We start from the raw sequence: 27,884 nt of genomic DNA, 5'->3' as shown, positions 1-27,884 counted from the left end.
ACTTTGTTAAATCTGTCATGGGTTTCTTACTGCTCTTAGAACTAAACATATGTACAAGGCAGGCATGAGCTGGTCTTCATCCAGCTCCAGCCTAATCTCCTGACCTGAACTCACAAAACTGTTATCATCCTGGTTTATTTTTGTATTTGCCAGGCTCCTATCTTTCTCAGGTACCTTGAACATGCTGTTCCCCTTTGCTGAAACACATTCTTATATTCTTTCTTAGAATTGTTGCTTTTACATATTTTTCTTTAATAGCATTTATCACAATTATTGTCACATAGTTATTTGAACTATATGTATATAGAAGGGTTCAACAAATATATTTTGCATGGAATAAAGTAATAAAATTACTTCATTCAGAAGGTCTTTTAGTATTCTTTTTGTGTTTCTTAAATTTGGGGGGAGAGTGAAGAATTTTTACTTCCTAAAGTTTTCCCAAGAAAGGATTTATTTACTAAACTGTAAGACCCTCTTTCATCCAAGTTTTTTTTTTTTTCCAAGACAGTCTTGCTCTGTCCCCCAGGCTGCAGTGTTGTGGCACAATCTCGGCTCCCTGCAACCTCTGCCTCCTGGGTTCAAGCGATTCTCCTGCTTCAGCCTCCCGGCAGCTGAGTACAGGTGCCCGCCACCACACCCGGCTAGCTTTTGTATTTTTAGTAGTCACAGGGTTTCACCATGTTGCCCAGGCTGGTCTTGAACTCCCAACCTCAGGTGATCCCCCCGCCTCGGCCTCCTAAAGTGCTGGGATTACAGGCGTGAGCCACTGCACCCAGCCTCATCCAAGCTTTTGGGGTTAATTTATCGTGAGACAGTATTTTCAGTAACTTTTATAATTTACATAGTGCCTTATTGTAAAAAAATGACAAGAATCAAAAGCAGGCAATTAGCTGAGCGCGGTGGCTCAATCCCAGCACTTTGGGAGGTTGAGGCGGGCAGGTTACCTGAGATAGGGAGTTCAAGAGCAGTCTGACCAACATGAAGAAACTCCATCTCTACTAAAAACATACATAATTAGCGGGGCATGGTGGCACATGCCTGTAGTAATCCCAGCTACAGGCTGAGGTAGGAGGCTGAGGTAGGAGAATTGCTTGAACCCGGGAGGCGGAGGTTGCAGTGAGCTGAGATTGCGCCATTGCACTCCAGCCTGGGCAACTATCTCAAAAAAAAAAAAAAGCAGGCAACTTATTTGGAGTTCATAAAACAGTACATTTAAATTGATTTTCTGTGTTTGAGCTAAAGAGTAGGTATAAGAATATTTCAATCGTTCTTCAGTGAATGTACTGCCACTGAAATTTCTACTATCTGTGTGAAATAACAAAATCTAACAATTTTACTGGCCATTGATACAAATTTAGGCTGTCTCTCCCCTTAATATGTAGATCTAAAGATTGCAGAGGATTTTTAGATTATCTGGGTTTTTTATTTTTAAAAAGATACCCTGCTTTTAGTAGCACTTGTTAAAAAAATAAGAATGACAACTTTCCTAAGGTCTTAAGATTTATACCTTCTGCCTTTTATTCCACATTGTAGCTTATCCAAGCTTTCAAATTTTCATATCTGTAATTGAGCTTAGATATTTTTATAATGGTCATAAGTTAAAGGTTAATAATCCTTTACAGGAGACTCTAACAGGTAAATTACTTTTCTTAAGGTATACTGATGTTTTAGCAGGTGAGCCAAAACCATCTAAAAGTAGGCACAAACTAAAACTTCTATCGTGTAACCTTTAAAATGAACTGATACATGCTGTTATTTATTACAGAAGTAATAAAAACAAGCTAATAAACTACTACTAAAAGTTAAAATGAAGGGCTAACAGTCCTTTAGTTATTAGTGTTCTAGTCATTATTCCAGAAGTAATTTTAGAGAAAGAGGGAACAGTTGTTATACCAGTGGCAAATAAAAAAAAAGCAGAAAAGAGTAATGCTTCTGTTTGACCACCCTCCATCCAATGTTTCACATACTCTTGGTCAAATGTCTGCAACAGATAAGAAATAAAATGACTTAAATATTACCTCCAATAAAAATGACTTTTAGAAGATATTTCAGAGAGCAAATACATGATGTTCCCCAGAGCAAAACAAATTACTTTAAAAATATCCATTTTCAGGATTAATCCACGGAATCGTTTTCCTGTTAGTTACATAATATAGTTATCTGTACCATCCATATTTCTCCATATAAAATTTATACAATATGGCTAAAAGCAACACAAAAATATGTACACAATTATGTCAGTGAGTGTAATCTTTATCAATAACACCTTCAGGTTCCTAGGTTCTAATTCATTAATGACTGTATTTAATAGGGTAGCCTCTGAAAATATTGCAGACACCCAGAAATTCCAGATAACTTATTATTTAACCCCTGAAATTTAGTTTATTGGGCTATGAACAAGATAATGAAGATTTAATGATGTGAAAAAAAAATTTCAAATTAAAGTGATCCAAAAAGGAAAAGTTGACTTAACATCTAGTAGAATTCTCTAGGCAATATTCAACCTTGAAAGCTTCAGTGGGAATCTGCCATACTTCTAACTAATTGTATACCAGGTATAGCTGGCAATTAGCTGTATGCTTCACTGAGAGAGAATATTGAATCATTTATTAAGCAAACCTTATTTCTCCCAAAATTTAATTAGCTTCAACTTCCTAAAACCACAATGACATTAATAGTAACTTATACATTAGCCATTAAATGAATTATTCACTTGTATATTTGCTCAAATAAAAATGCATACACAGAAGAAAAAAAATACATGCTATAATATGGATGAACCTTAAAAACATTATGCTAAGTGAATAAAAGCCAGTCATGAATGACCATGTATTATATAATTTCATTCATATGAGATGTCCAGAACAGAGAAATATACAGAAACAGAAAACAGATGAGGATTGGGATCATCCAATATCAGTATTACTATTATTATTAGCATAGGAATAGCTACAATGTGTGGGGTTTCTTTTGGGGCAATGAAAAAGTTCTGTAACTGTGGTGATAGTGCTCCTATCTGTGTATTGAATGTACTAAAAACCATTAAACTGTATAGTTAAAAAATGTCTATGTGGATAACTGAAAATCGTTTGCATCTATAGAGGAAAAATAACTACACAATCGAAACATAATTTGGAAGACATAAAAACGGATTTATAATCTTTGTTCCTTGCTGATGTCTTTCCCACTGGTTTAAAGAGAGAAGAAAAATTCTGCCTGTCTAGGATCTTGTTTCACTCATACTAGTTATGAATTCCTACCTTCCCTCTTATTACTCAACCCACTGAGTTCTGGTTCCCACCATCCTATTCCAAATGTTAAAACAGCCAACAATTTCTAACTTCCGAATCTAATGAATTATTTTTGGTACTTGTTTTGGAAAACCTCTTTAATCATGTTTTCCCTCTGTTCTCACACCAACACAACAACTATCAACAGAGAAGACTTCTGTGACCCCAAATACGTGGCGATTTCTCTCCACCAGAAAGCAAGCAAGCAATTCTGTAGTGGACACAGCTGGGTGTCCTCCAATTCAATTCTGACACTCTATACCTGGAGATAGTGTCAGATCCCACAGTTTGGGGCTCAGTCCCCAAGACTGCCCCACTTCAGACACCAGTTCCAAGTCTAGACCTCTGGAACTTCTGACTACCGGCTTCAAGTTGGGGTTCCCATGACCCCTGCTTTGGATTCAACTAGTTTGCTGGAGCGGATCACAGAACTCAGGGAAACACTTTTATTTGTTGGTTTATTATAAAGGATACAGATGAAGAGATGCATACAACGAAGTATGGGGGAAAAGGGACGGAGCTTGCATTCTTTTCCTGGAGCCTGCCATCCTCCAGGAACCTCCATGTGTTCAGCTATCTGGAAGCGCTCTGAACCTGTCCTTTTGGGTTTTTATGAAGTCTTCATTATGTAGGCATGATTGTTGAGGAGACTGACCTTCACCAATCTCCTCATCCAGGAGGTTGGGAGCAGGGGCTGAAGTCCCAACCCTCTAATCATGCCTTTGTCCTTCCAGTGCCCAGCCTAATCTGATATCTTGAAGCTATCAGTCAACATTAGCATACAAAGAGATAGCTCTTTGGAGATTACAGGCATTTTAGTTGTAAGCTAGGAAACAGGGAGGAAGACGAAATATATACATTTCCCAACCGTATAATACTTCTATTTTCATATCCCTCTGTTATTTTATTTTAATTAAATAATTCATTTATTTTGAGATGGAGTTTTGCTCTTATTGCCCAGGCTGGAGTGCAATGGCGTGATCTCAGCTCACTGCAACATCCACCTTCCAGATTCAAGCAGTTCTGCTTCAGCCTCCCAAGTAGCTAGGATTACAGGCATGCATCGCCCAGCTAATTTTTGAATTTTTAGTAGAGACGGGGTTTCACCATGTTAGTCAGGCTGGTCTTGAACTCCTGACCTCAGGTGATCCATTGTCCTTGGCCTCCCAAAGTACTGGGATTACCCGCATGAATCACTGCGCAAGTCCCCTCTGTTATTTTATTTTCTGTGTAACTGTTCCCTTTTGGTTGAGTTTCAGGACAAATGTTCTCAGGATTCCTCTGCTCTCTCTCTCTCTCTTTAGAGATGGGGTCCAGCCTGGAGGGCAGTGGTGAGATCATAGCTCAGTGCAGCCTTAACCTCCAGGACTCCAGTAATCCTCCCACCTCAGCCTCCTGAGTAGCTGGGACTATAAGCACATGCCACCGTGCCCCGGTTTTGCTATCTTTAGTACTTGGCCGTTCTGTTCTACTCTACTGTCCCCATTGCCTTTCCATATACAAATGATCATCAAGTCCTGCCATGATACTTCCTAAATATCTTTCAAATGTGTCTTTTCCTTTCCATTCTTTTCTATGGTCTCCTAGCCACTGTCTTTGTTTACAGTTATCTCTGCCAAAATAATCTTTCTAAAACACCAAAGTAATCTTTCCAAAACACAAATCTCATTATGGCATGGCCCTATTTAAAATCCTGTAACTACTCCTTAACTTGGCATGTCATACTCAGTATTTCTCGACTGATGCACTAATGGCATTTCAAGATAATTTTTCATTGTTTATCACTGTTTCGTAGGTATTTTTAGCATCCCTGGCTTCCCAGCAGCACTCTGCACTCACTGGGACAATCAAAAGGTCCCCTCACATTTCCTCACTGCCAGGGTGTTATTATCCCATGTTGACGATAGTTGGATATGACCTATGCTTCATACCTCACCAGTACCTTTACTGTCACTTTCTTTTTGTTTGAGACAGAGTCTCGCCCTGTCGCCCAGGCTGGAGTGCAGTGGCGCATCTCTGCTCACTGCAAGCTCCGCCTCCCGGGTTCACACCATTCTGCCTCAGCCTCCTGCATAGCTGGGACTACAGGTGCCCACCACCACGCCCGGGTAATTTTTTGTATTATTTTTTAGTAGAGACGGGGTTTCACCATGTTAGCCAGGATGGTATTGATCTTCTGACCTCATGATCCGCCTGCCTCAGCCTCCCAAGGTGCTAGGATTACAAGTGTGAGCCACCATGCCTGACCTTTACCGTCACTTTCTGGAATAACTTGCCACATGCTTGTGAGAGTCAGAGGGTACAATCTTATCTTTCCTTGAATACAACACTTCCTCTCACATAACTATGCCTCGGCAATCCTCTAGTCTCTCTATCTGGAATGCCCTTCCCATGCTTCTCTGTATGGACAGCTCCAATTTAAAACACTCTTAATTCAAGATTCAGGTTAGGCACCACCTTTTCAGTGACACATTCCCAAATCCTTTCAGAGGTTGGGGCCCTTTTCTGGCTATTACAGCATCTGTAAACCTCTTTTATATTTGTTTTATTTTAATTATCATGTGTCTTTTTCTAGTACAGAGACAGTGAATACTGTAGGGTCAGAGCTGTTATGTAAAACCTTTTCATATCTAAGATGTTTACTTAGTACAATGCTTGGCACATGGTTAGAGATGTTCAACAGACTCATAAATTTATCTTTCTGTTGGGACTACTGAGGAATAAACTTGAACTGGAGGAAAAAAAGTCAAGCAGAGTTGCCTATATTATCTCTAAATCCTTACCCATAATCCTTCAGCTCCTATTAGAGACAGACCACTTTTCATTTTGGTAATCCTCTTTGGGGTTGATATTAAACACAAAACAGAAAATCAAGGTAGTACTGAAAACAATACCTTCCGAATGAAAACAAGTTATCTTGAAGCAAGACTGTATGAGATAAACAATTCTCTTATCTTCCATGTGCCCATATCTAGTGACATCATTTTTATTTCAGTGTATGTCAAATACCTACTACTCTGGAAAGCTAACATCTAGAGGAAGATTTCTTCACCTTGGTATCTTTCACTCTATGAAAGTGTTGGTCAGATAATTTGTGGGTAGCCATTTTTGTAGGGAGAATGTCTCAAAGTGGTTATGAGTTGCCAAAAAATTTAAAAATTATTCATTTAGTAATCTGACAAAATGAAAGATTTCACAATTAAAGTACTGACTCAAATAAACAACTCAAAAATCTTTGGGTTGATGGTTTATAAACTCAGCAAGAAGGAACAAAAACTTTGCATTTAAAAAGTTCAAAAACTCATTATAAGTGAATACACTAAGTTCTTATTTGGTTGAGTGCACTATGGTGAGATACCTATTTTTCTTTTTTCTCATGACTTAATGGTATATGTCTAACTCAATTAAGAGCCTAAATATCTTAGTGATTCTGTATTTCCCAAAATTCATACATCATGGTGACATGCATAATGCAAAAAGATATTTATATATTTTCATATACTAGACCAACAACACCTTCGCCCTAAAGAACTAAAATGTTTCTGGTGTACTTCAAATATCTGCAATCTTATTCTATTACTCTAACTCAGTAATGAAAACATATATAGCAAAATTATGGTACTCTAGAAGCAATGGAAACCTTATAAATTTAATTTTTACCTGGGATTGTTTTTTAATGTATTTACTAAAAATTCATGTAGATCTATGCCAGTTGAATCAGTGTATTCTTGACTGGAATCTAAAAAACAACAACACAAAAACCCAGTATAAAGTTGTTTGAAAACAAGTCCCATTCCCTTTTACACATGATGTATATCTTAAATAAAACAAGATGCCCCACATTGAAAAAAATTTGACAAAGTAGGAAAAGTTACAATGAACTCCGGTGACCACAATTTTTCTATTCCCATATAATGTGCATGACATGAGTTTATATAACTGCATATCCATGCACATTTTTTAAAAAAATTAACCTCTCACATGTGTCTGTTTAATTTCCTCTAAATTCTTTAAAGATCCTTTTTTACTCACCACCATCTCATGTTCAAAATGCCTCCGTGGGTGAAAAATTTAAATGATTTACATAATTAACTACATTTGTAGCAAATTAAGACAGCTTAGTTCAGATATGAATATAATGGAGGCAATAATATGGAGGTAGATATAAATTTTAGTTGTGAAAGAATTTGATTCTTATGATGTCTGTTACTACCGGCTTGCTTTCAAAATACTTTTCAAATATTCGTGCTATCTTCTCCTTAAATGTAATATCCTTATACTATTTATAATACTGGTCAACATAACTGGGGTTTTAAATTTAAAAAGCATTTCTATTGATCTGCAATGCTAGGTAATAGTGAAGACCTTCCAAACTTATAAAAGAATATTACTGGATACTCAATACTATGACATCAGCTCTTTGTATCATAAGGAATTCAAGAGTGATAGTATTCTTAGTGGAATCAATATAAAAATTATAATGACTGTAGTATTTTACTATGAGGGAGGGACCAGTAAGAGATTAAGATATTTACCTTCCTCAATGTCTGTTATGTGTTACAGTTTTTGGCTGAAACGTCTTACTGATATATGGAACTGTGTTAAACCATTTTGCCCAGGTGAGTAAGTACTGTATCATCCTTCCAGTCTGTTCTGTGTCATTTTACATAAAGATATACTATATATAATCATTCGAGGGGTAAAGGATGGAATTACTGATAGCAAAATTATTTTTTTGTAAAAAAACAAAAGAACTGCAAACCTCTTGATAACATTTTTCTGGGCAACTTATCACTGGCCTTTTCTTTTTCTGCTTCATCTTTTGAAGGCTTCTCTTCTTTCTCAAATGATTGTGTTAACTGGATCTGAATTTTCTCCTGTTGGAAGGCAAAGTCAATTATTCAATGAAAATACAACATAATTCATTTAATACCACACATTTATATTTTTTGAGTGACATAAAATTGCACAGGGAAAAAAAGATTATTTTACCCAACTGGATTCTTTAAACTAAAAAACAACTTAATAATACTGAACCACTTTTATCAAAAACTTTATATAAAATGTTAAAATTCATGTTCTGAGTTGAATATATCAATTAAAATAAACCCTCAAGATTATTATGGAGAAAATAAATGTTTCCTATTATAGTTTAAGTGCATCAACTTGTAAAATCCCTGGAGGATGAGAATTCAGGTCTTCTTAACCTATTTTTGCAAGGAAGATGCCAACCAAGAGCATAATTATCATCAATCATGACAATACGAATGTATAAGTGTCAAGCCAATGATTAATAAAAATTAGGTTTCTGAGTATCCATTATCATCACACATCCCTTCATTTTCCTACCATATAAAAATATGAGTACAAAAATTTCCGAAATCAACCGCACACAACTTTATTTCCTTTTTGAGATTTATATATCACTGTCAATCCTTCGATCACCACAGTTGTTTAGAAAGATTTCAAACAAAATTGTATCCTTATAGATATGTAATGTTTAATTGTAAAGTAACCACATTCTATAAGACTGAAAGGAGAATTCACATTTTACTTTAAAAGCAATGCCATTACATGTAATTCCAGAACCCAAAGGGATTACCAGAAATTAATCCACACAGAGAGAAAAGGCAAAAATCATGTAGCTCTGTTTACTTAGGTAAAGTTGTAAAGAAAGCTATAATAAATTCTACACCAGTTTTACTAAAGATAAAGGGGTAGCCTATTTTTAGACTAAATTATACTGTTGTTCTACAGTCATGAAAACTATTAATCAGACACGTAGATTTTTTACCACAATAGGACTGCTATCTGCTATTTTCATCTCTTTTCTTCTTCTCAATTCATCATACCAGTTCAAATTTGTGTTCATAATATAGGGTAAATGATGCACATTGGCAGTTTTCACTAGGATGACAAACACTTGCTTTATGCACTCTCTGTCTTGTTTACCAAAGACACTGGCAACTTCCTTACACTCATCAACCAGGAAGTAATTCTTCTTACTGTGATTCATTTTCCAACCCACTTTCTTTACTCTTTTCATAACTGCAAAACAGGTATCTAGAAATGAATCTCAGAACTATTTTTCAGAAGTATAATATGTAGAAGTTTTCCTGACTTGTAATTTCTATTCTGGTTACTCAAGAGGAACCCAATGAAAGCCAGGCCGGGAGAAAAGATTTCACACTACCCCCTCTTAGATCTTCACTAAAAGGTACTTCCAGTAACTAGCAGATTTCGTTTCTAAGCTCTCCCTCCTCAAAAAGCCATACATTTTAATTACAGATATTAAACTATTTTATCAAAATGAACTATATTTTTAAAATCTTGTAAGTTTAATGTACTGAGGCCTGTCTTCAGTTGGCCTAGTTCTCAGTAGCGATACAAATAAGATATATTTTAAACACTGAAGTCCTTATATACAAAATCTTCAGACTATAAATAACTGGAATAATAGCTACCTCTCCATAGGAAGCTGCAATTCCTTTACTCTTCACTCTGTCAATGACATCTGTTATTGAGGTCACTTCCCTCTCACAAGCTCTCATCAGATACCAAGTGACATCTCTCTCTTAATTGCCTCTCAACTTTTTGAATAATGAGTTTTATTCCAGATTAATTCCTCAAAAATCACATTCTGAATCAAGCTAATTAGTTGGAAAGTGTGTCTACCATCAAGGATTAGATACTAGTACCTTTCATGAGAAATAATTTATTTTCCAATTTCCACCCAGGTGCAATTTATTTATCTCAAGGCTTGGAAAAAGACTTCTTACTAGAAGAAGTATCTTTTATTCAGAAGATTTTATTCATAGGCAATTATCCAAAAAGAAAAAGCTTATTGGATTTAAGAGAAACTGAGAAAGAATATATTAAGGGAAATAACTGAGTTTTGATATAGCTTCTTTAGTCATTACCCAGATGCCGTAACTCATCTTTTTGAACTGCCAACACAAAAAATCATCTATGATCAATAATGTATCTATCAATACACAACATATATTCCTGTTATTTTTTCCTCATATAAATTTTCACTAGCCAAATTTAGTACCATAACAGGTACTCAAGATTTTTCAAATAGGTAAAATGCACTACAAAAAACAAAGGTCATGACACAGCTTTTGGTTTTTCAAAAATTACACACTTTTTCTGTATTAACAGATTTATGAATGCCTGACCCTTCTTTCCTCAATCTCTTTTGACTGTCATGAGGCTAAGATGGTGTAACATCTGTTTTTTGGTCAACAGAACGAATAAATGAATTTTCAAAAACATTACAGTACCTACTACTCCATCCCAAGCAGGTGTATTCTTTACTCTGACTTGTACAAAAGATCTTTTTTTTTTCCTTTTTTGAGATAGAGTTTCGCTCTTGTCACCCAGGCTGGAGGGCAATAGTGCAATCTTGGCTCCCTGGAACTTCTGCCTCCTGGATTCAAGCTATTCTCCTGCCCCAGCCTCCTGAGTAGCTGGGATTACAGGCTTGTGCCACCACGCCCGGCTAATTTTTGTATTTTTAGTAGAGACAGGGTTTCACCATGTTGGCCAGGCTGGTCTCAAACTCCTGGCCTTAAATGATCCACCCACCTCAGCTTCCCAAAGTGCTGGGATTACAGGCGTGAGCCACTGTGCCTGGCCAAAAGAACTTTTTTTTTTTTTTTTTTTTGAGACGGAATCTCGCTCTGTCGCCCAGGCTGGAGTGCAGTGGCGCGATCTCGGCTCACTGCAAGCTCCGCCTCCCGGGTTCACGCCATTCTCCTGCCTCAGCCTCCCGAGTAGCTGGGACTACAGGCGCCCACAACCGCGCCCGGCTAATTTTTTGTATTTTTAGTAGAGACGGGGTTTCACCGTGGTCTCGATCTCCTGACCTTGTGATCCGCCCGCCTCGGCCTCCCAAAGTGCTGGGATTACAGGCGTGAGCCACCGCGCCCGGCCAAAAAGAACTTTTAAAAAGTGGTGTTTCAAAAAATAATTTTAGCGATTTTTTTTTTTTTTTTTTTTTTTTGAGACGGAGTCTCTATCTGTCGCCCAGGCTGGAGTGCAATGGCACGATCTCAGCTCACTGCAAACTCTGCCTCCCAGGTTCACATCATTTTCCTGCCTCGGCCTCCCAAGTTGCTGGGACTACAGGCGCCCGCCACCACGCCCAGCTAATTTTTTGTATTTTTAGTAGTGACAGGGTTTCACCGTGTTAGCCAGGATGGACTCGATCTCTTGACCTCGTGATCCACCCGCCTCGGCCTCCCAAAGTGCTGGGATTACAGGCGTGAGCCACTGCGCCTGGCCTTGATTTTTTTTTTCAGACTATAGTATAGCTGTCCAGTTTTCTTACAGTCATGCAAAAGCCAAAGGTTAATATTTGAAAATGTTCTCCAGGCAAGGATTTAGTAAATATTTAGACTGTATTTCTACTTTTTGCTAGAAAGTCTATTTCACTGCTAAAATGTATCTATTTTATCAAATAAATGCATACAGCGACCTCCTATGTAGATACATTAAAAAAAAAAAAAATCGGCTGGGCACGGTGGCTCACCTGAGCTCAGGAGTTTGCAGCCAGCCTGGCCAACATGGTGAAACCCCGTTCCTACTAAAAATACGTGGTGGTAGGTGCCTATAATCCCAGCTATTCGGCAGGCTGAGGCAGGAGAATCACTTGAACCTGGGAGGTGGAGGTTGCAGTGAGCTGAGATCGCACCATTGCACTCCAGCCCGGTCAACAAGAGTGAAACTCCATCTCAAAAAAAAATAAAATAAAATAAAAATAAAAATAAAAACAAAAAAAAAATTCATAAATTAATTTTCAACCTTGTGTTTCTGATGCAAAGAAATGTCAAAGCAAACAGATTTTAAAGTACATTTCATTGACAACAATCTATTTCAAAACATTTTCCTTGCATTTTCAAGCAATAAAATGCAGTGCTTTTCAAAAACAGTACATATTCTAAATATGTGACAACTATCCTCAATATCTGTAAAAGGCTTTTGAGGGTATCATGTAAATCAAGGGAAAGTACAACAATTTTAGTTTGAATCACCAAATGCATAATGATAATTACTTTACAAAAAAGATGTACATGTCATGGATCAGTCATGGCTTCTTAAATAACCACAAAATTGCCCAAATTCCTTGCAAACTGTCTGTTGGGGTAAAGGAGTATTTTCAGTTGCTCAAACTCTTATTAAGTAGAACAAGCCAGTAGGCAAAGTTATTACAAGATAAACATTGGTAAAGGGTCCAAAAATATCTATGCATAAATATACAGATGTAACATGAGACAGAGATCAACCCATGGCTGAGATTAACAGAAAAGTAGTTATAGCATTAAAAATAATGTAAGGGACAAACTAAATGGTTTCCCTAAACCTCAGTGTTCTAAATTTTACAAGAATAGACATGTGAGAAATCAGAAGTACTAGATTATTATTAAAGAGCCAAGCTAATATAAAAATTGGTTTCACCATGTATTCAGGTTACATTAAATAACCTGTCAAGAACAAGTCTTGGCTAGTCTCTTTACATACAAGCATTAAGTATCTGACAAATTTCTAAAAGATAAAATTAAAAGGGCAAATTTCACCACAATTATATTCACTGGAAGTGCTACCTTAACATTTTTTTAACTTTATAAAAATTAATTTATAACTTTCTTAAAGCCACATTCCTAATTAGTTACATGATTCCTAAGTTTTTCCCGAAGAGAAATCATTGCTCTAAGCCTTAGACTGAAGCAAAGAGGTTTTCTAACGTTTCATGTATATCTTGGGTGCCAAGTATTATTGAATCAGTTTCATTTAGTCAAAATAAAACAAATATAACAACACAACTTAAATCATATATAAAAATTCTCCAGTTCCACCATGTCTTGAAATAACATTTGTTTTGCTTTTTTACCTGGTTCTCCTGTGATATCTCTGGTGCAGGTGGTGGTGGAGATTCTTCACACACTGCAAGGCTCCGAACTAGCTTTAACTTTGAGCTTGACTAAAGAGAAGTATTTATAATTAACACTACATTTCAGAAATCGAGGGCATATCCAAAAGCCCCCTAGAAAGAGTTTCTAAGTTTCTTCATAGTTTCTGCCATGTATAACAGTAGATGAAATGTGCAAGTTAAATATATCATTAAACACTACTAAAAGCCTTTGTTAAGAAGGAAAACAAACAATTGCAGTTTTGAAAATTATAGCAATAGAAAGAATGGGAATAATTCCAACTTCATATCCCAAAGAATGGTGAGAAAGCGATTTTCTCTACAGATAAAGAACCATCAAGATAAAAAAAGCAATGCACAAAAGCGACTAGGCAAGACAAAAATCCCAAATAAAACAAAATAAGCTTTCTGCCCCCCATAAAATATGAAAGAACTAAACTGAATGTAGTGCTATATGAAAACAAGGATTTATCAAGCATGACGGAAGGCCCTTGGCATGCCAGCACACCAAAATATTTACTATACCTTAGACCTTTTTCCTGTCTGTCCAAATGACTGCAATGGCCGCTGAATATACAAGAAAGATTTGTATTAAATTTCATACTGAAACAGAAAATTTGCTTCTTAATTCATACTCCTAAACCACAGAAAAACTAACTGTGCATAAAGTATGAAAAGTGAGGAAATCAAAGTTGGTTTCAGTAAAAGAGTACTGATTCCTCCCAGAAGCACACTTGCAGAAGATTCTTTAAAATCCTGGTAGGTTGGCATTTTTATTATTATTTTTCTTTCTTAGGCACTTTTCTTTAAATCAGCAAATGGCCACAATTTCTGTGTTGAGTACAATGGAACTTATATGGTGACTTCTTAGTAGTGAAATAAAAAAAATATACTTCATTATTTTACCATATATTATAGTTTAGCCAAGGTTAAGGAAAAACAACACACACAAAAACCAGCAGTTTAAGGTAGATACACTCTGAAAAGTTCTAAACTTAATAAGAATGTTTCAAATGCACAGTGAGTCAGAGTCCAATCACAAATCTACTGAGGTGTTTCAACCCTGTATGAAGTACACCACCAGTTTATTAGTGATGGAAACCTATTCATCAGGTCTGAGGTGAGGCAATGAAGCAGAAAGGAAGAAAAAGGGGCAGACTTCCAATACGGATATCCAGCATGACTGATAGGCCGACCATCAGTCACATGATTGGAGAACGCTGTAAGGCAAACTAATTCATGTTTGTGATACAAGCTTTGGTTTGGGAAACCAGCTGAAGCACCTGTGAGCCAGAGCCACATAGGTTTTAAACAAACCACAGCCAGATAGGTTTTAAACATTCCTTCCTACATTCCTTCCTTCTGTCTGTCTGTCCTTCCTTCCTTGTGTCCTTCCTTCCTTCCATCCTTCCTTCCTTCCTTCAACCTTGTGTTTCTGATGCAAAGAAATGTCAAAGCAAACAGATTTTAAAGTACATTTCATTGACAACAATCTATTTCAAAACACTTTCCTTGCATTTTCAAGCAATAAAATGCAGTGCTTTTCAAAAACAGTACATATTCTAAATATGTGACAACTATCCTCAATATCTTGAGGTCCTTTCGTCCTTCCTTCCTTTCATTCTTTCTTCCAATTTTCCTCCCCAAACCCAACACCAAATAGTACATGGCCCGAATATCTATCATTTTTACTTCTTAACATGAGGGAGCCAGTCTGGTACCAAACATAAAACAGATACAAAATCCTTAATATCCAGACTAGTATGCTTTACATTAAAAACAATAACAACAACAAAAACCCATCATTTTATTTTAAAAAGGCCTTCCTTGTAGAGTCAACAGAAACAAGAGTCTACATATCAGTATGTCCTGTTCCCATTTTGAGCCAAAAGTCCTTCAAAATTAAAAAGCACTGTACTCTTGGGATTTTAACCCTAGATTACACAAACTACAGAATAACAACAAAAGGAAAATAGAAAAAATAAAGGAAAAATAATTTTGTTCCTTATATAGAAGAAAATAGTATGTGTGTGCACACATGCATATGGCAGTGCTGCCTAAGAGGGCTTCTGCATGTTGGTATTGCCTTGTTTTTACCTACTCTCTAATTTGTTCAAGAGGATTTCTAATTACCCGTAACTCACATCTAACAATGTAAGTAAAATAAGTTATGCTTACCATCTAGATTAGGTGGTAGATGCCACCATCTCTAGGGCTTACAGGAAAAAAAATAAGTGGGAGAAAAGCAACAGGTGAATAACTATGAAAATGCACATAACTAAATGAGTTCTGAGGAAGCAGAAGGGAAAATAATTTGTGACTTACTCCCAGTCCTCTGCTTTAATTTCTTGTAATTTTAAGTATCACTAGTATAAAATCTTCTATTAAAAATTCTAAAATGAAAGGGGTCATTAACTGGCAATGTAAATCCTGTACTCATATGCAAAAGAGCTGGACTTAAATTTTTGAATTTGCTTCTTATTAGTGGGTAACTATGGTCAAATTACTTCAGTTTACTTTTACCTGTCTGAAAGTTCATACTATTTGCACTAATTCATAGGATTCTTGAAAGGATTCAATGAAAGCGTAGCTAATAAAGGGGCTTCGAAAACTCTAACGTGTTATAAATGTAATTGATTATTAAAGGTTAGGAACTGACCATATCAGAAAACTAATGTGCTGCCTCTGCTTATCAGCAATGAGATTAAGATAAATTACTTAATCTAACAAATGCTAATTTTAAAAACATCTATAAAATGGGGATGCTGTAATGCTTGAGAATATTCATAGACTCACACATGTATTAACTATCTCACTTTTAATCTACAAGGAGGCTTTGATGAAAATGAGGAAAAGATAAAGGAAGATACAGAGAAGTAAAATTATCTTAATTTGACTTCATTTAATAAACATGTTTTAGGTTCCTGCTGTACCCCAGACATTGTGCTAGGCACTAGGGCTATGAAGATGAGTAAGACATAGTTCCTGGTCTTAAAGACCTCACAGTCCAGAATCAGTTACTAAAGTCAAACGGAACCCCAGATCTTCAGAATCTTAGTCCAGTGCAATTAATACCTTTAAAAAAACTTTATTGTGGATTAAATTCTACCTGAGGTAGACAGAATTCTAAAGATGGCCCAAAAGATTCCCACCCACTGGTTATTTAATCAAACACAAATCAAGGTACTGCTGAGAAAGGATTTTGCTCTTTTTTTTGTTTCGTTTTGTTTTGAGACTAAGTATCACTCTGTTGCCCAGGCTGCAGTGCAGTGGCATGATATTGGCTCACTGCAACCTCCGCCTCCCAGTTTCAAGCGATTCTCCCGCCTCAGCCTCCCAAGTAGCTCAGATTACAGGCGCCCGCCACCATGCCCCACTAATTTTTGTATTTTTAGTAGAGACAAGGGTTTCACTGTGTTGGTGAGGCTAGTATCAAATTCCTGACCTTAAGTGAGCGGCCTGCCTTGGCCTCCCAAAGTGCTGGAATTTCAGGTGTGAACTACCATGCCCTGCTGGATTTTGCATTTGTTAACTAAGCTCCAAGCCAGATGATCTTAAGATACAATCTAAGATTCAGGTGAGTCTGATTCAATCAAGTGAGCCCTATAAAAGCTGAGACTTTTTCTCTGGTGGGAGCATGGTGCCAAGTCAGAGAGATTTAAAGCGTGAGAAGGACTTGACATACTATTGATGGCTTTGAAGATAGAGGGGCCATGTAAGGAGGATTATGAGTAGCCTCTTGGAACACAGTGGCCTTTACTGACAACCAGTCAAAAAACAGGACCTCAGACCTACAGCTTCAACAAACTAAGGTGTGTCAACAACTGGAATGAGCTTTGAAGTAAATTATTTCCCAAAGTCTTGAGAAAACGGCCCAGTCTGGCTGACACCTTTGACTTTGGCCTCACAGAACCCTAAATGGCAACCCAGATGGGCCCACTGTGAGCTGATAACGGGTGTTGTTTTTTAAGCCTCTATGTGGTAATTTTTATGCAGCAATAGAAAACTAATACACTACTATATAAGTAAACTATAAATTGCCAAAGTGGATTATTCAATAACATAATTTATTTAGAAATTATATGTACTAGAAAATATGCCATACACACACAACAAAGCAGGGAATACAAGTTGTTTATTAAAGTAAACATACTTTATTTCATATTTTTTAATCTACTTGGCAGCCAGATTTGGCTTTAAATAGGAATTCCCTCTATTTGATATGTAATTATTTTAAAAAAGGATTTTATTATTTAGAGCACACTTCTCACCCTTAGCAGAATTTCACGGTCACAGTAAAAATTTAGCAGCTTGTTTAACAGACCTGTATTAGTCCAGAGAAATGCTATCTAAATTAGAATTTAGAAGGCTTAGGGACAAAGTCCCCAATTTATAATTTACGTTGTTTTATACTGAAGTATAAAACAGGAACTAGGCCAAAAAATGGGTGCAGAATATGAAACATCCTTAATACAATTTCAGTTTGAAATTGATACTAATATGTTGTCAGAGCTACCAGCTACTAGAATTTGGAGAACAACTGAAGAAAACAGAGCAATCCTTATGAGTTATATATGCATTAGCACAAAAATAACCAATTAAATATCACTCAACTAACAAAATCTGACATTTAAAAAATAGGAATAATTTTCTCTTTGTAATTAATAATTGTTATGAAGAAAAATTATAATGGTTACACCCTTTCAACCAGACTCAAAACACCTTGAAGTGCTTACAAATTCTCAGTACTTTTCTAGGTAATAGTAAAGACTAGTGGCAATTATAAGGAAGATAATGAATTAAAATGTTCCATGTCTAGTTAAGGTCAGGGCAGTAAAAATAATAGATGCCAGGATGCTAATTTCTACTGGAATAAAAGAAAAATACAAAGTTCCCTGAGGTAGGAGAGCTATTTTAAAAATCAATAAGCCAAACACAATCACTAATTTGTTTTTAACATTTAACCCTTTGAGCCAGAAAGCACAGAGTTAAGTATTCGAAGGCCTGACTCTTAGATTCTAATACAAGTATGTGGAGAAAGTCACAAACTATCTGGTTTATAGTTATTCCTTATAATAAATGAAGATACAGGATCATCCCATCCTGCTGGTGGTGTACATAAAAATTATCCAAAGAAGTACAAACTGTGTAGGTATGCAAAAGCATTTCTACAACTACAACATGTAGCCAACATCTTTACACATCACAAGAAAGCACCGTGAAAAGTAAATGTGCTTAAAAGAGCTACCATATGTGCACATGACCCAAGTTCAGTAGAAAGAGCACCAAATCCTAGAAATAATTATAAAAATATACTATGGAAAATGTATCGTAAGTTTTAAAAAGTTGAACTCATTCAATATTAATAAAAACAATAAAAATACAGCATACAGATATAGAACTTAATAGAAATAAAACTACCATACTGAAAATGTGGGGAGGTTACATTAAAAGTAAGTTTTACTCTTTATTTTATTACTAAAGAAAAAATCTATCTTGCATGACAATAAAGGGACAAATCTTTGAGAAGCCACATAATCGTGCTATTGCTAATAAATAGTAACAATTACGATAATTATTAAAACATTGTTAACAGCACCTACCATTTGCCAGGCTCTATGTACTAGGCACATTACATATATCTTTTTTTTTTCCTGAGACAGGCTCTGACTCTCACCCAGGCTGGAGTCCAGTGTCGCAATCACAGCTCACTGCAGCCTTGATCTCCTGGGCTCAGGTGATCCTCCCACCTCAGCCTCCTGAGTAGCCGCCAAGCCTAACTAATTGTGTTTTCTGTAGAGAAGGGGATTTGCTATGTTGCCTCAACTGGTCTCACACTCCTGGACTCAAGCATTCTGCTTGCCTCGGCCTCCCAACGTCCTGGAATTACAGGCGTGAACCACTGCGCCTGGCCATCTTTTTTTTTTTTTTTTTTTTTAATTTAGTTTTTTTAACGGAGAGGTCTTACTGTTGCCCAGGCTGGAGTGCACTGGTGCAATCCTAACTCACTGCAGCCTCGAACTCCTGGACTCAAGTCATCCACCCGCCTCAGCCTCCCAAGCAACTGTGACTACAAGTGTGTACCATGACACGTGGCTAATTTTTTTATTTTTATTTTTTGTAGAGACAAAGTCTTCCTGTGTTGTCCAGGCTGGTCTCAAAGTCCTGGACTCAAGCAAACCTCCTGCCTTGGCCTCCCAAAGCGCTGGCATGAGCCACCATGCTTGGCCACATACATCCTTTTAATCTTTGTTTGACAAACAGGAAATAGCTAAGATTATTATTTGAATGATTTTATATAAAGAGACTTTTATTCAGTCCTTAAAAAAAAATACTTCATTTCTTAACAGATTAATGAAATAAGATAATTGCTTCATCAATACTTTCCAAGCAAATGAGGGACTTTGTTATGTATCGCCCTCATTGTCAAAGAAGTGTGGCATTGTGTTCTGAACTTTTCTGACAGCCTTATTAGATTGATTGCTTTCTCGCCCAAACCCCTTTTAAAGAAACGCATTGGAATTAACTTGAGGGACACAAGACGTAAGAGTCTCATCTTGATTATCGAAGGGCTTACTACTGAAACAGAATATACACAATATGTACTTTAGCCAACTCTGTGTGTGGAAAATTGACTCATGTATGTCAGAGCTATTCATTGACTCTGGCACACAAGGCCTAGTTTTTAACAAAAATCAGCTCTCTTATTTTCTCCATGACAAGGGTTACCAACACAATGTGGACTCGCTATCCTATTGTTAATAATAATGTGGAGGAGAGGCATTGTTTGAACTATTCCCAAATATGTTTTGAATTGTGTGTACATACACATGTATACAGATGAACACCCCTGGACAAACTATTTGTTAAGTACAAAGATACAATTGTAAGAGAATGGGAAAGTTGAGTTTGAACCTTTAATAAGCAGAGCACAGGGTTCTGAATTTTATATTTAAAATAAATGACTGTAAATATCAACACAAATAATTTACCCTAAGTTTATTATTATTATTATTTTTTAAGACAGGGTCTTACTCTGTCACCCAGGCTGGAGTAGAGTGGCACGGTTTCAGCTCACTGCAACCTCAATCTCCCTTGCTCAAGCAATTCTCCCACCTCAGCCTCTCGAGTAGCTGGGACTACAGGTGCATTTAACCACACCCAGCTAATTTTTGTATCTTTTTTTTGGTAGAGACAGGGTTTTGCCATGTTGCCCAGGCTGGTCTTGAATTCGAGCTCAAGTGATCTGCTTGCCTCGGCCTTCCCCACAGTGCTGGGATTACAGTTATGTGCCACCACACCAGGCTAATTTAGTCTAAATGTAATCTGAAAAACCTATCCGTGAAGAAAATCAAACAATGGAGACCCATCAGTGAGTTATACACAGGAAATCAAAGCAAATACTCCCCACCATCCAATTAACCCATGTTAAAGATTAGGGATACTCACAGTCTAACAAAACACATTTTTCTGGATTTAGAAACCTGGAATCCACCACCCCAACCTTCCAAATGTTTCATAAAAATACAAAGCCTGAAATGTACCTCTACATTCTCAATAGGAACAGCGTGTGGCAGTAGAAAAATTCCTAACCAAAAACCTGTCAGATAATTATCTGAGACCATAATCAACAATTCAGAACAACTCCAAGGCAATTATGTGGGAAAGTTAACTTCCTGACATTAATGCACACAGATTTCTTGAATTAGCTCTAAAGTATTAAATTCTTACGAAAGTAATCCTAAAACTTCTATAAAAGATTACAGTCCAAAACAAAACCCTGAATAAGAAACACAACATTTTTTAAAAGTAGAAAGAGAAAACTAGTAAAAGTAGAAAACACAAGTAGAATTATTTATAAATTAAATGGTCAAAGAGCTCTTTGAGATAATAATCTCTGCTTGGAACCACCTGAGATGACATGTAATGTCTGTTGGCCTCTCTCTAGTTTGATGGAATTATTTTTTATGTAAACACTATATCCTTAACAGAAAGAAAATCATAAGGTCTCTTCATAGTACAAAAGAGGCTGTAACATCCCTTAATTAAAAATGACTTCACTCAAAATGTATATAATAAAAGTGCAGTTTTTTTTATATAAATGAATGAAATGAATGCTTCTTTTGGAAGGTAAACATTTCTGTTTCCTTTAATCACTTTAAATATTACTACGCTGAAGCAAGGTAACAGACGTAAGTTATAATATTCATGGTAGCTGATTTTCAGAATGAGAGCCAAGTAGAGAATAATCTTGTCACTCTATTAGAATAAAGTAACAGTTTATTCAAAAATCTCAATAGAAAACCTACATTATTTGCTACATACATCCAAACTTATGAGTGAAAAATAGCAGTTGCTATTTAAGATGACAACCTTTAGGCAGTACCTTAGACGTGCCAAAGGAAGATGAAATATCTGGTAGTATGTTAGAATAGTTAACTCCACATTAAGTTAAAGGTAACTCCGTATTAACCAGACTTTTTAAAACAAAACACTTATTCCCTGCTGATGCTTAAAAAGTTAACTTTGTTTTACAATATTTTAAATGAAAACACAGAAGAAACCAATTTTCCAGTTTTACTGACTTCCAATTCTGAATTTCCATTAAATCTGTTCTATACAAGGTATTTCAACTGTACACCCCTTGCCAGGCACCTTGGATGAAGGCATCTTGGGCCTCAAAAGCTCAAAGTAGAGTCAGTATTCTTACATATAATACATTATTATTATTATTATTATTTTGAGACAGAGTCTCGCTCTGTCACCTAGGCTGGAGTGCAGTGGCATGATCTCAGTTCACTGCAACCTCCACCTCCCAGGTTCAAGTGATTCTCCTGCCTCAGCCTCCCAAGTAGCTGGGATTACAGGCGTGCACCACCATGCCCAGCTAATTTTTTTGTGTTTTTAGTAGTGACGGTGTTTCACCATGTTGGTCAGGTTGGTCTCAATCTCCTGACCTCGTGATCCACTCACCTCGGCCTCCCAAAGTGCTGGGATTACAGCCACCACTCCCGGCCTAAACAATTTTTTTTTGAATAACTTTTTGTGGTAGTTTAAAGGTGGCTACAAATTCTTTCCTACTGAGAGGTAGGGTCTAATTCCCCATCTTCTGGCCTGGCTTTAATGACTTATGTCGTCAAAAGAAGATAGCTCAAGTAACGTTCTGGAACTTCTGGGCCTACGTCAAAAGAAACCTTGCAGCTTTGCTTGGCTTTCTTGGAACATTCTCTCTGGGACCCCTGAGCTGCCACATAAGAAGTCTGACTACTTTGGACCGATCTTGTTGGAGGAGCCAAATAGGTGCTTCTAATTCCACCTGAGCCCAGCACTCCAGTCATTCCTACCTAGGTGCCAGACAGGTGCAAGAGGCAGTCCGGGATGCTCCAGAGCAGTCCACTAGCCTGTTAAATGTCAACAAAGGACCTCTTTGGATACCTTGTAGAATAGAAAATTCACTCAGCCCAAGCCTTGCTTCATTTCCTGACTCATAAATGATGAGATATTTTAAAAAAAAAAACTGTGGGCCAGGCGCGGTAGCTTGTGCCTGTAATCCCAGCACTATGGGAAGCTGAGGCGGGCGGATCGCCGGAGCTCAGCAGTTCCAGAACAGCCTAGGCAACATGGTGGAACTCCATCTCTACTAAAATAGAAAAAAATTAGCCAGGTGTGGGGGTGCATGCATGTAGTCCTTGCTACTTGGGAGGCTGAGGCAGGAGAATTGCTTGAACCTGGGAGAGGGAGGCTGCAGTGAGCCAAGATCACGCCACTGCACTCCAGCCTGGGCGACAGAGCAAGACTCCATCTCAAAAAAAAAAAATAATAATAAATAAATAAAATAAAATAAAATAAATTGTTTAAAAGTGTTAGCCCTTCATTTTGAGAAAATAGATAACTGGAAAACCTTACCAAAGAAATGAATGCTACTAGAAATGCTATTACTTGGGACCATTTTTACCTATCTTCAATTTGTTAATCAACTCAGTTTCCATTTATGCCTGGAATTAGAAGCCTTCTCAGTGGCTAGTTTTAAGTCATTATACATGCACAGTATTAAAAGCATTAACTTCCCCCAGCCCACAAATCTGTTTTGTCAGTCAGGTTGAGTGACTGAGGAACCTCCTGAGGGCTGTTTTTGCCAATAGATCATCTGCAGTTTTATTCTATTTCTCTTTCCTCTAAGAGCTCTTAGGTTAAATTCAAAATTTAACTGTGAGACTTCCAAACTCTCATAGCACTGGTAATTAGGAAAAGGGTGGAACGAGAAAGTAGAAAGCCAATAAAAATGTACTAGCCACATACAAATAAAAAGAATTATATTATATGATACAAGCAAGTTGAGACTCACAGCAAGCTAATCCAACTGGCTCCCAAACCAGCTAGTAAGCATGTCACAAAGGGTCAACTTACCCTTTTAGAATTCTGAGAAGTGAGTTTTGTATGAAAATAAACACAAATATATACTGAATATTTAGTATTTGTAGTCAGAGAAAAATTCCTGTTTACCTGCAGATCTATATTGTTCTCAATACAATGTTCATTCTTCTCTACCAAAATCTTCCCATAGTTTTCTGATTTGATAAGATTTTCAACTCTGGTTGTATCTTTCACTTCTGCCTCCAAATCCTTCATTGTTGCAGTTTCATCTTTTACAGTAACAGTATCAGACATCCTCATTAGCAAAGGTTATTTTCGAATTCTACAGGGAGCTTGAAACCTTAAGAAAAAAAGATTAATACAGTTTTAAACTTTTTTACATTCAGTTACTGCATGATACTAACCTACTGTCTGTCATGTTCCAGAAATAATGTTGAATATAGACAGGAACAAAATTCTTGCTTTCAAGGAGTATATAATTTTGTGCTAGATACATCCAAATTAAAAAAAAATCACAATACAGTGGGAAAAGAGCTATATGAAGTATGTGAGCCAGGCACAGTGGTACTCAGCTGTAGTCCCAGCTACTTGGGAGTCAGGCAGGATGACTGCTTGAGTCCAGGAGGCTGAGGTCACCTGGGCAACATAGCAAGACCCTGTTGCTAATACATAAATAACATTTAAAAAAAGAATATGGGGTGATTTTGATGCACATTTACTTGTGGCAATTCTTAAGAAACATTAAGGAATGAGCCAGATCAAGGTAGAAGGTAATGGCTGGAGAATTATATATGTGTATTTAGAAGACATTAGAAATCTTCTTCTCCAAAGGGATATCTATAATAGCTTTTTCATCTGGATTCCTAAAATTCCAAATTTCTTAAATTACCCTGAAATATTTCCAAAAGTAAACAATTTAAAAATAAATAGTCACGGCTGGGCGTGGTGGCTCACGCCTGTAATCCCAGCACTTTGGGAGTCCGAGGCGGGTGGATCACGAGGTCAGAAGATCGAGACCATCCTGGCTAATACGGTGAAACCCCATCTCTACTAAAAATACAAAAAATTAGCTGGGCGTGCTGGCGGGCGCCTGTAGTCCCAGTTACTCGGGAAGCTGAGGCAGGAGAATGGCGTGAACCTGGGAGGCAGAGCTTGCAGCGAGCTGAGATCACGCCACTGCACTCCAGCCTGGGCGACAGAGGAAGACTCCGTCTCAAAAAAAATAAATAAATAAAATAAACAGTAACATTCTATTACAAAATACACTTGTAAATCTGGATTAACAAATATGTTCAGCAATATGAAGAAAGCATTGAAGACTCTCCTGAATTAAGTGATTCAATGCCAAACAACACATATTATCCAGGCACTCTAGAATATGGAATCCACAGGAAATCAAATACATAAGATTACAGTATATTTTCATGTCATTAGTGAGTTTAAGAAAATCAATGTTTTCACACTGGATTAATGTATTAGAGATTCAGCTAAAGATAGCAGTCATTTTAAGCTGCAAAAAATGTAATAAAAACAGCAGAACTTGGCCGGTGGGGTGGCTCATGACTGTAATCACAGCACTTTGTGAGGCCAAGGTGGGCGGATTGCTTGAGCTCAGGAGTTCAAAACCAGCCTGGGTAAAGTGGCAAAACAAAGACTCTACTAAAAATACAAAAATTAGCCAGGTATGGTGGTACACGCCTGTAATTGCAGCTACTCGGGAGGCTGAGGCACAAGAATCACTTGAAGCCGAAACGCGTGTGTTCCAGTGAGCTGTGATCACGCCAACTGGACTCCGGCTGGGTGACAGAGTGAGGCTCTGTCACAAAACAAAACAAAAAAAACCAATAATGGCAGAACTTGATATAAACAACTTATTCTGAAATGCATCTTAAAAAAAAAGAACAGCTTGATATATAGAGAGATAGACAGACATAGGTCATAGCAACTATGCTAAAATGTTACTGGTAAAATCAAGGGGTGGTTCCAGGGATGTTCACTGTAAAATTCTTTCAACTTTTCTATATTTCTGAAAATTTTCATAATAAAATCTTGTGGGGAGAAAAAACCAGTGGAATTTATTTTCTCTATATCAATTTGAAAAATTCAAAAGTTCATTTCCTGAAAGAATGTTTTGCAATTAAATATCTAAATGGATTTTAGGGCCAGGTGCGGTGGTTCACACCTGTAATCCCAGTGCTTTAGGAGGCTGAGGCAGGCGGATGACTTGAGGCCAGGAGTTTGAGACCAGCTTGGCCAACATGGCTAAACCCTATCTTTATTAAAAATACAAAAATTAGCCAGGCATGGTGGCACGTGCCTGCATGCCTGTAGTCCCAGCTACTCGGGGGGCTGAGGCAGAATTGCTTGAACCTGGGAGGCGGAGGTTGCAGTGAGCCAAGATTGTGCCACTGCACTCCAGCCTGGGTGACAGAGTGAGACTCCGTCTCAATAAACAAACAAATAAATAAATAAATAAATGGATTTTAGGAATTGATAAATACAGCTGAAAAGTTAAAAAAGCCAAAGAGAAGTAGATCCTAAAGTCACAGACAGACTGAACTGAATTTAAAAAAAAAACCGATGTCTTCCTGAACTATAACCCATACCAAAGTTAATTGTTTCATTCTGAAAACAAACAACTGCAAAGTGGGGACAGGGTGGGGAAGTTACTGAAAACACTGGCTTCTTGCTTTTTTTTTTTTTTGAGACGGAGTCTCACTCTGTCGCCCAGGCTGGAGTGCAGGGGCGCCATCTCGGCTCGCTGCAAGCTCTGCCTTCCGGGTTCACGCTATTCTACTGCCTCAGCCTCCCGAGTAGTTGGGACTACAGGTGCCCGCCACCACGCCCGGCTAATTTTTTTTTGTATTTTTAGCAGAGACGGGGTTTCACCGTGTTAGCCAGGATGGTCTCAATCTCCTGACCTTCTGATCCGCCCACCTTGGACTCCCAAAGTGCTGGGATTACAGGTGTGAGCCACCACGCCCGGCCGGCTTCTTGCTTTTTATAGGTAAGATTTTGCAAGAAAAAGAAATATGTTTTTCTGAATGACAGGCAAGTATTACCTGATGCGTCCTTTGGATTTGGGATTGTGGTGTCCCAGAAAAAAAAAAAAAAATAATCCAAGGTTCTTTTTCACAGTTGTCAGCCAGGATGTCAACTGTAGTGAACCATCTGTAATCTGGCAGGAGGAGTCCCATGTCCTTGTCACCACTGTAGATTCCCGGACTGGAATGGACTGTCTTGGATCAAATATATCATACCTTTCCGTGGCCTAAAATGAAAACAAACGAAACTATTTTAACAAAATGGCCAAGGGAAATGGAATACTCCACATGAAACTGAGAAATTAAAAATATTACTGTCAGTTGTTTTTATTATATATTTTCTGAAACAAAAGTCAGAACACTGAGTAACAATGAATTCTAACATGTATTAGCTATGTGAACCTGAATAAATCACTGAGGCCAAGAGGATTGATTAGTTAAAAGCAGAAGAGAGAAGAGGAAGGAAAGTGATATATACTGAGAAGCTACAATGCAGTCAGAGTTATAATTGAGATAGTATCTATAGATAAGGAGACAGAAAAAAGATCACAATCAGAAACACTTTAACTCCAAGAACCATCATTTTTAGAGTTCTCTTCTAGAGCTGTTACTCTACGGACTTAAGACTCTAATTCTGAACAGTAATAACATTCTAGATTTTTAAAAATACAACAGAAAAAATAAAACAAAAATAAGCCATTGAACATTTTTAATGAATCCCACATTGTTCTTAAAAAAAAAAAAAAAAAAAAAGTTGGCTGGGTGTAGTGGCTCATGCCTATAATCCCAGCACTTTGGGAAGCCAAGGCAGGAGGATCACTTGAGCCCAGGGGCTCAAGACTAGCATGGGCAACACAATGCGACCCCATCTCCACAAAAATTAAAAAATTAGCTGGGTGTACGGGTGTGCACCTGTAGTCCTAGTTACTTACGAGGTTGAGGTGGGAGAACAGCTTTAGTTGGGGGTTACAGTTAGCTATGATCATGCTACTCATGCACTCCAGTCTGGATGGCAGGCAAAAACAAAACAAACCCCAAATGCAAAATGTTCTCCATGTCATATTTTTGAGGTCAGTTTCATTTCATATTTATTCGGTATGAATGAATATAGCCTAGCAAGTAAACAACTCTAAAAAGATTATATACCTCTTCCATTGTCCTTTGACATTTTTGCTGTCAATAAACAGGATAGTACAATTTTAAGGTGAAATAAGCATACATATATGCATATAATGAAGTCTA

The 27,884-nt window shown here is 37.2% G+C and overlaps 1 protein-coding gene across 49 annotated transcripts in view; it reads right to left on the bottom strand.

Moving 5' to 3' along the window:
* R3HDM1 (R3H domain containing 1) overlaps positions 1-26,718 on the bottom strand; it is a 123,826-nt gene extending 97,108 nt beyond the window's left edge. For 26 of the 49 annotated variants that reach the window (XM_005573023.4, XM_045367010.3, XM_045366993.2 and 23 more), the window contains exons 1-6: positions 26,661-26,718; positions 23,728-23,938; positions 13,750-13,791; positions 13,186-13,275; positions 8,053-8,167; positions 6,951-7,029 (exon numbers count right to left, since the gene is read on the bottom strand). In XM_005573023.4, the coding sequence (XP_005573080.1) occupies positions 6,951-7,029; positions 8,053-8,167; positions 13,186-13,275; positions 13,750-13,791; positions 23,728-23,898 (497 nt within the window). In that variant the 5' untranslated portion in view covers positions 23,899-23,938; positions 26,661-26,718. Of the gene's footprint in view, positions 1-6,950; positions 7,032-8,052; positions 8,168-13,185; positions 13,276-13,749; positions 13,792-23,727; positions 23,941-26,660 lie in introns of those variants that run through there. The other 23 variants (XM_074008941.1, XM_074008946.1, XM_074008949.1 and 20 more) reach the window with 10 other exon arrangements.
* Positions 26,719-27,884: the final 1,166 nt, after the last annotated feature.

The sequence above is a fragment of the Macaca fascicularis genome, chromosome 12, assembly GCF_037993035.2.
Source record: "Macaca fascicularis isolate 582-1 chromosome 12, T2T-MFA8v1.1".
NCBI classification, from domain to species: domain Eukaryota; kingdom Metazoa; phylum Chordata; class Mammalia; order Primates; family Cercopithecidae; genus Macaca; species Macaca fascicularis.
The sequence above is the reverse complement of the archived record's forward strand: the minus strand, read 5'-3'. Positions and strand labels throughout refer to the sequence as shown.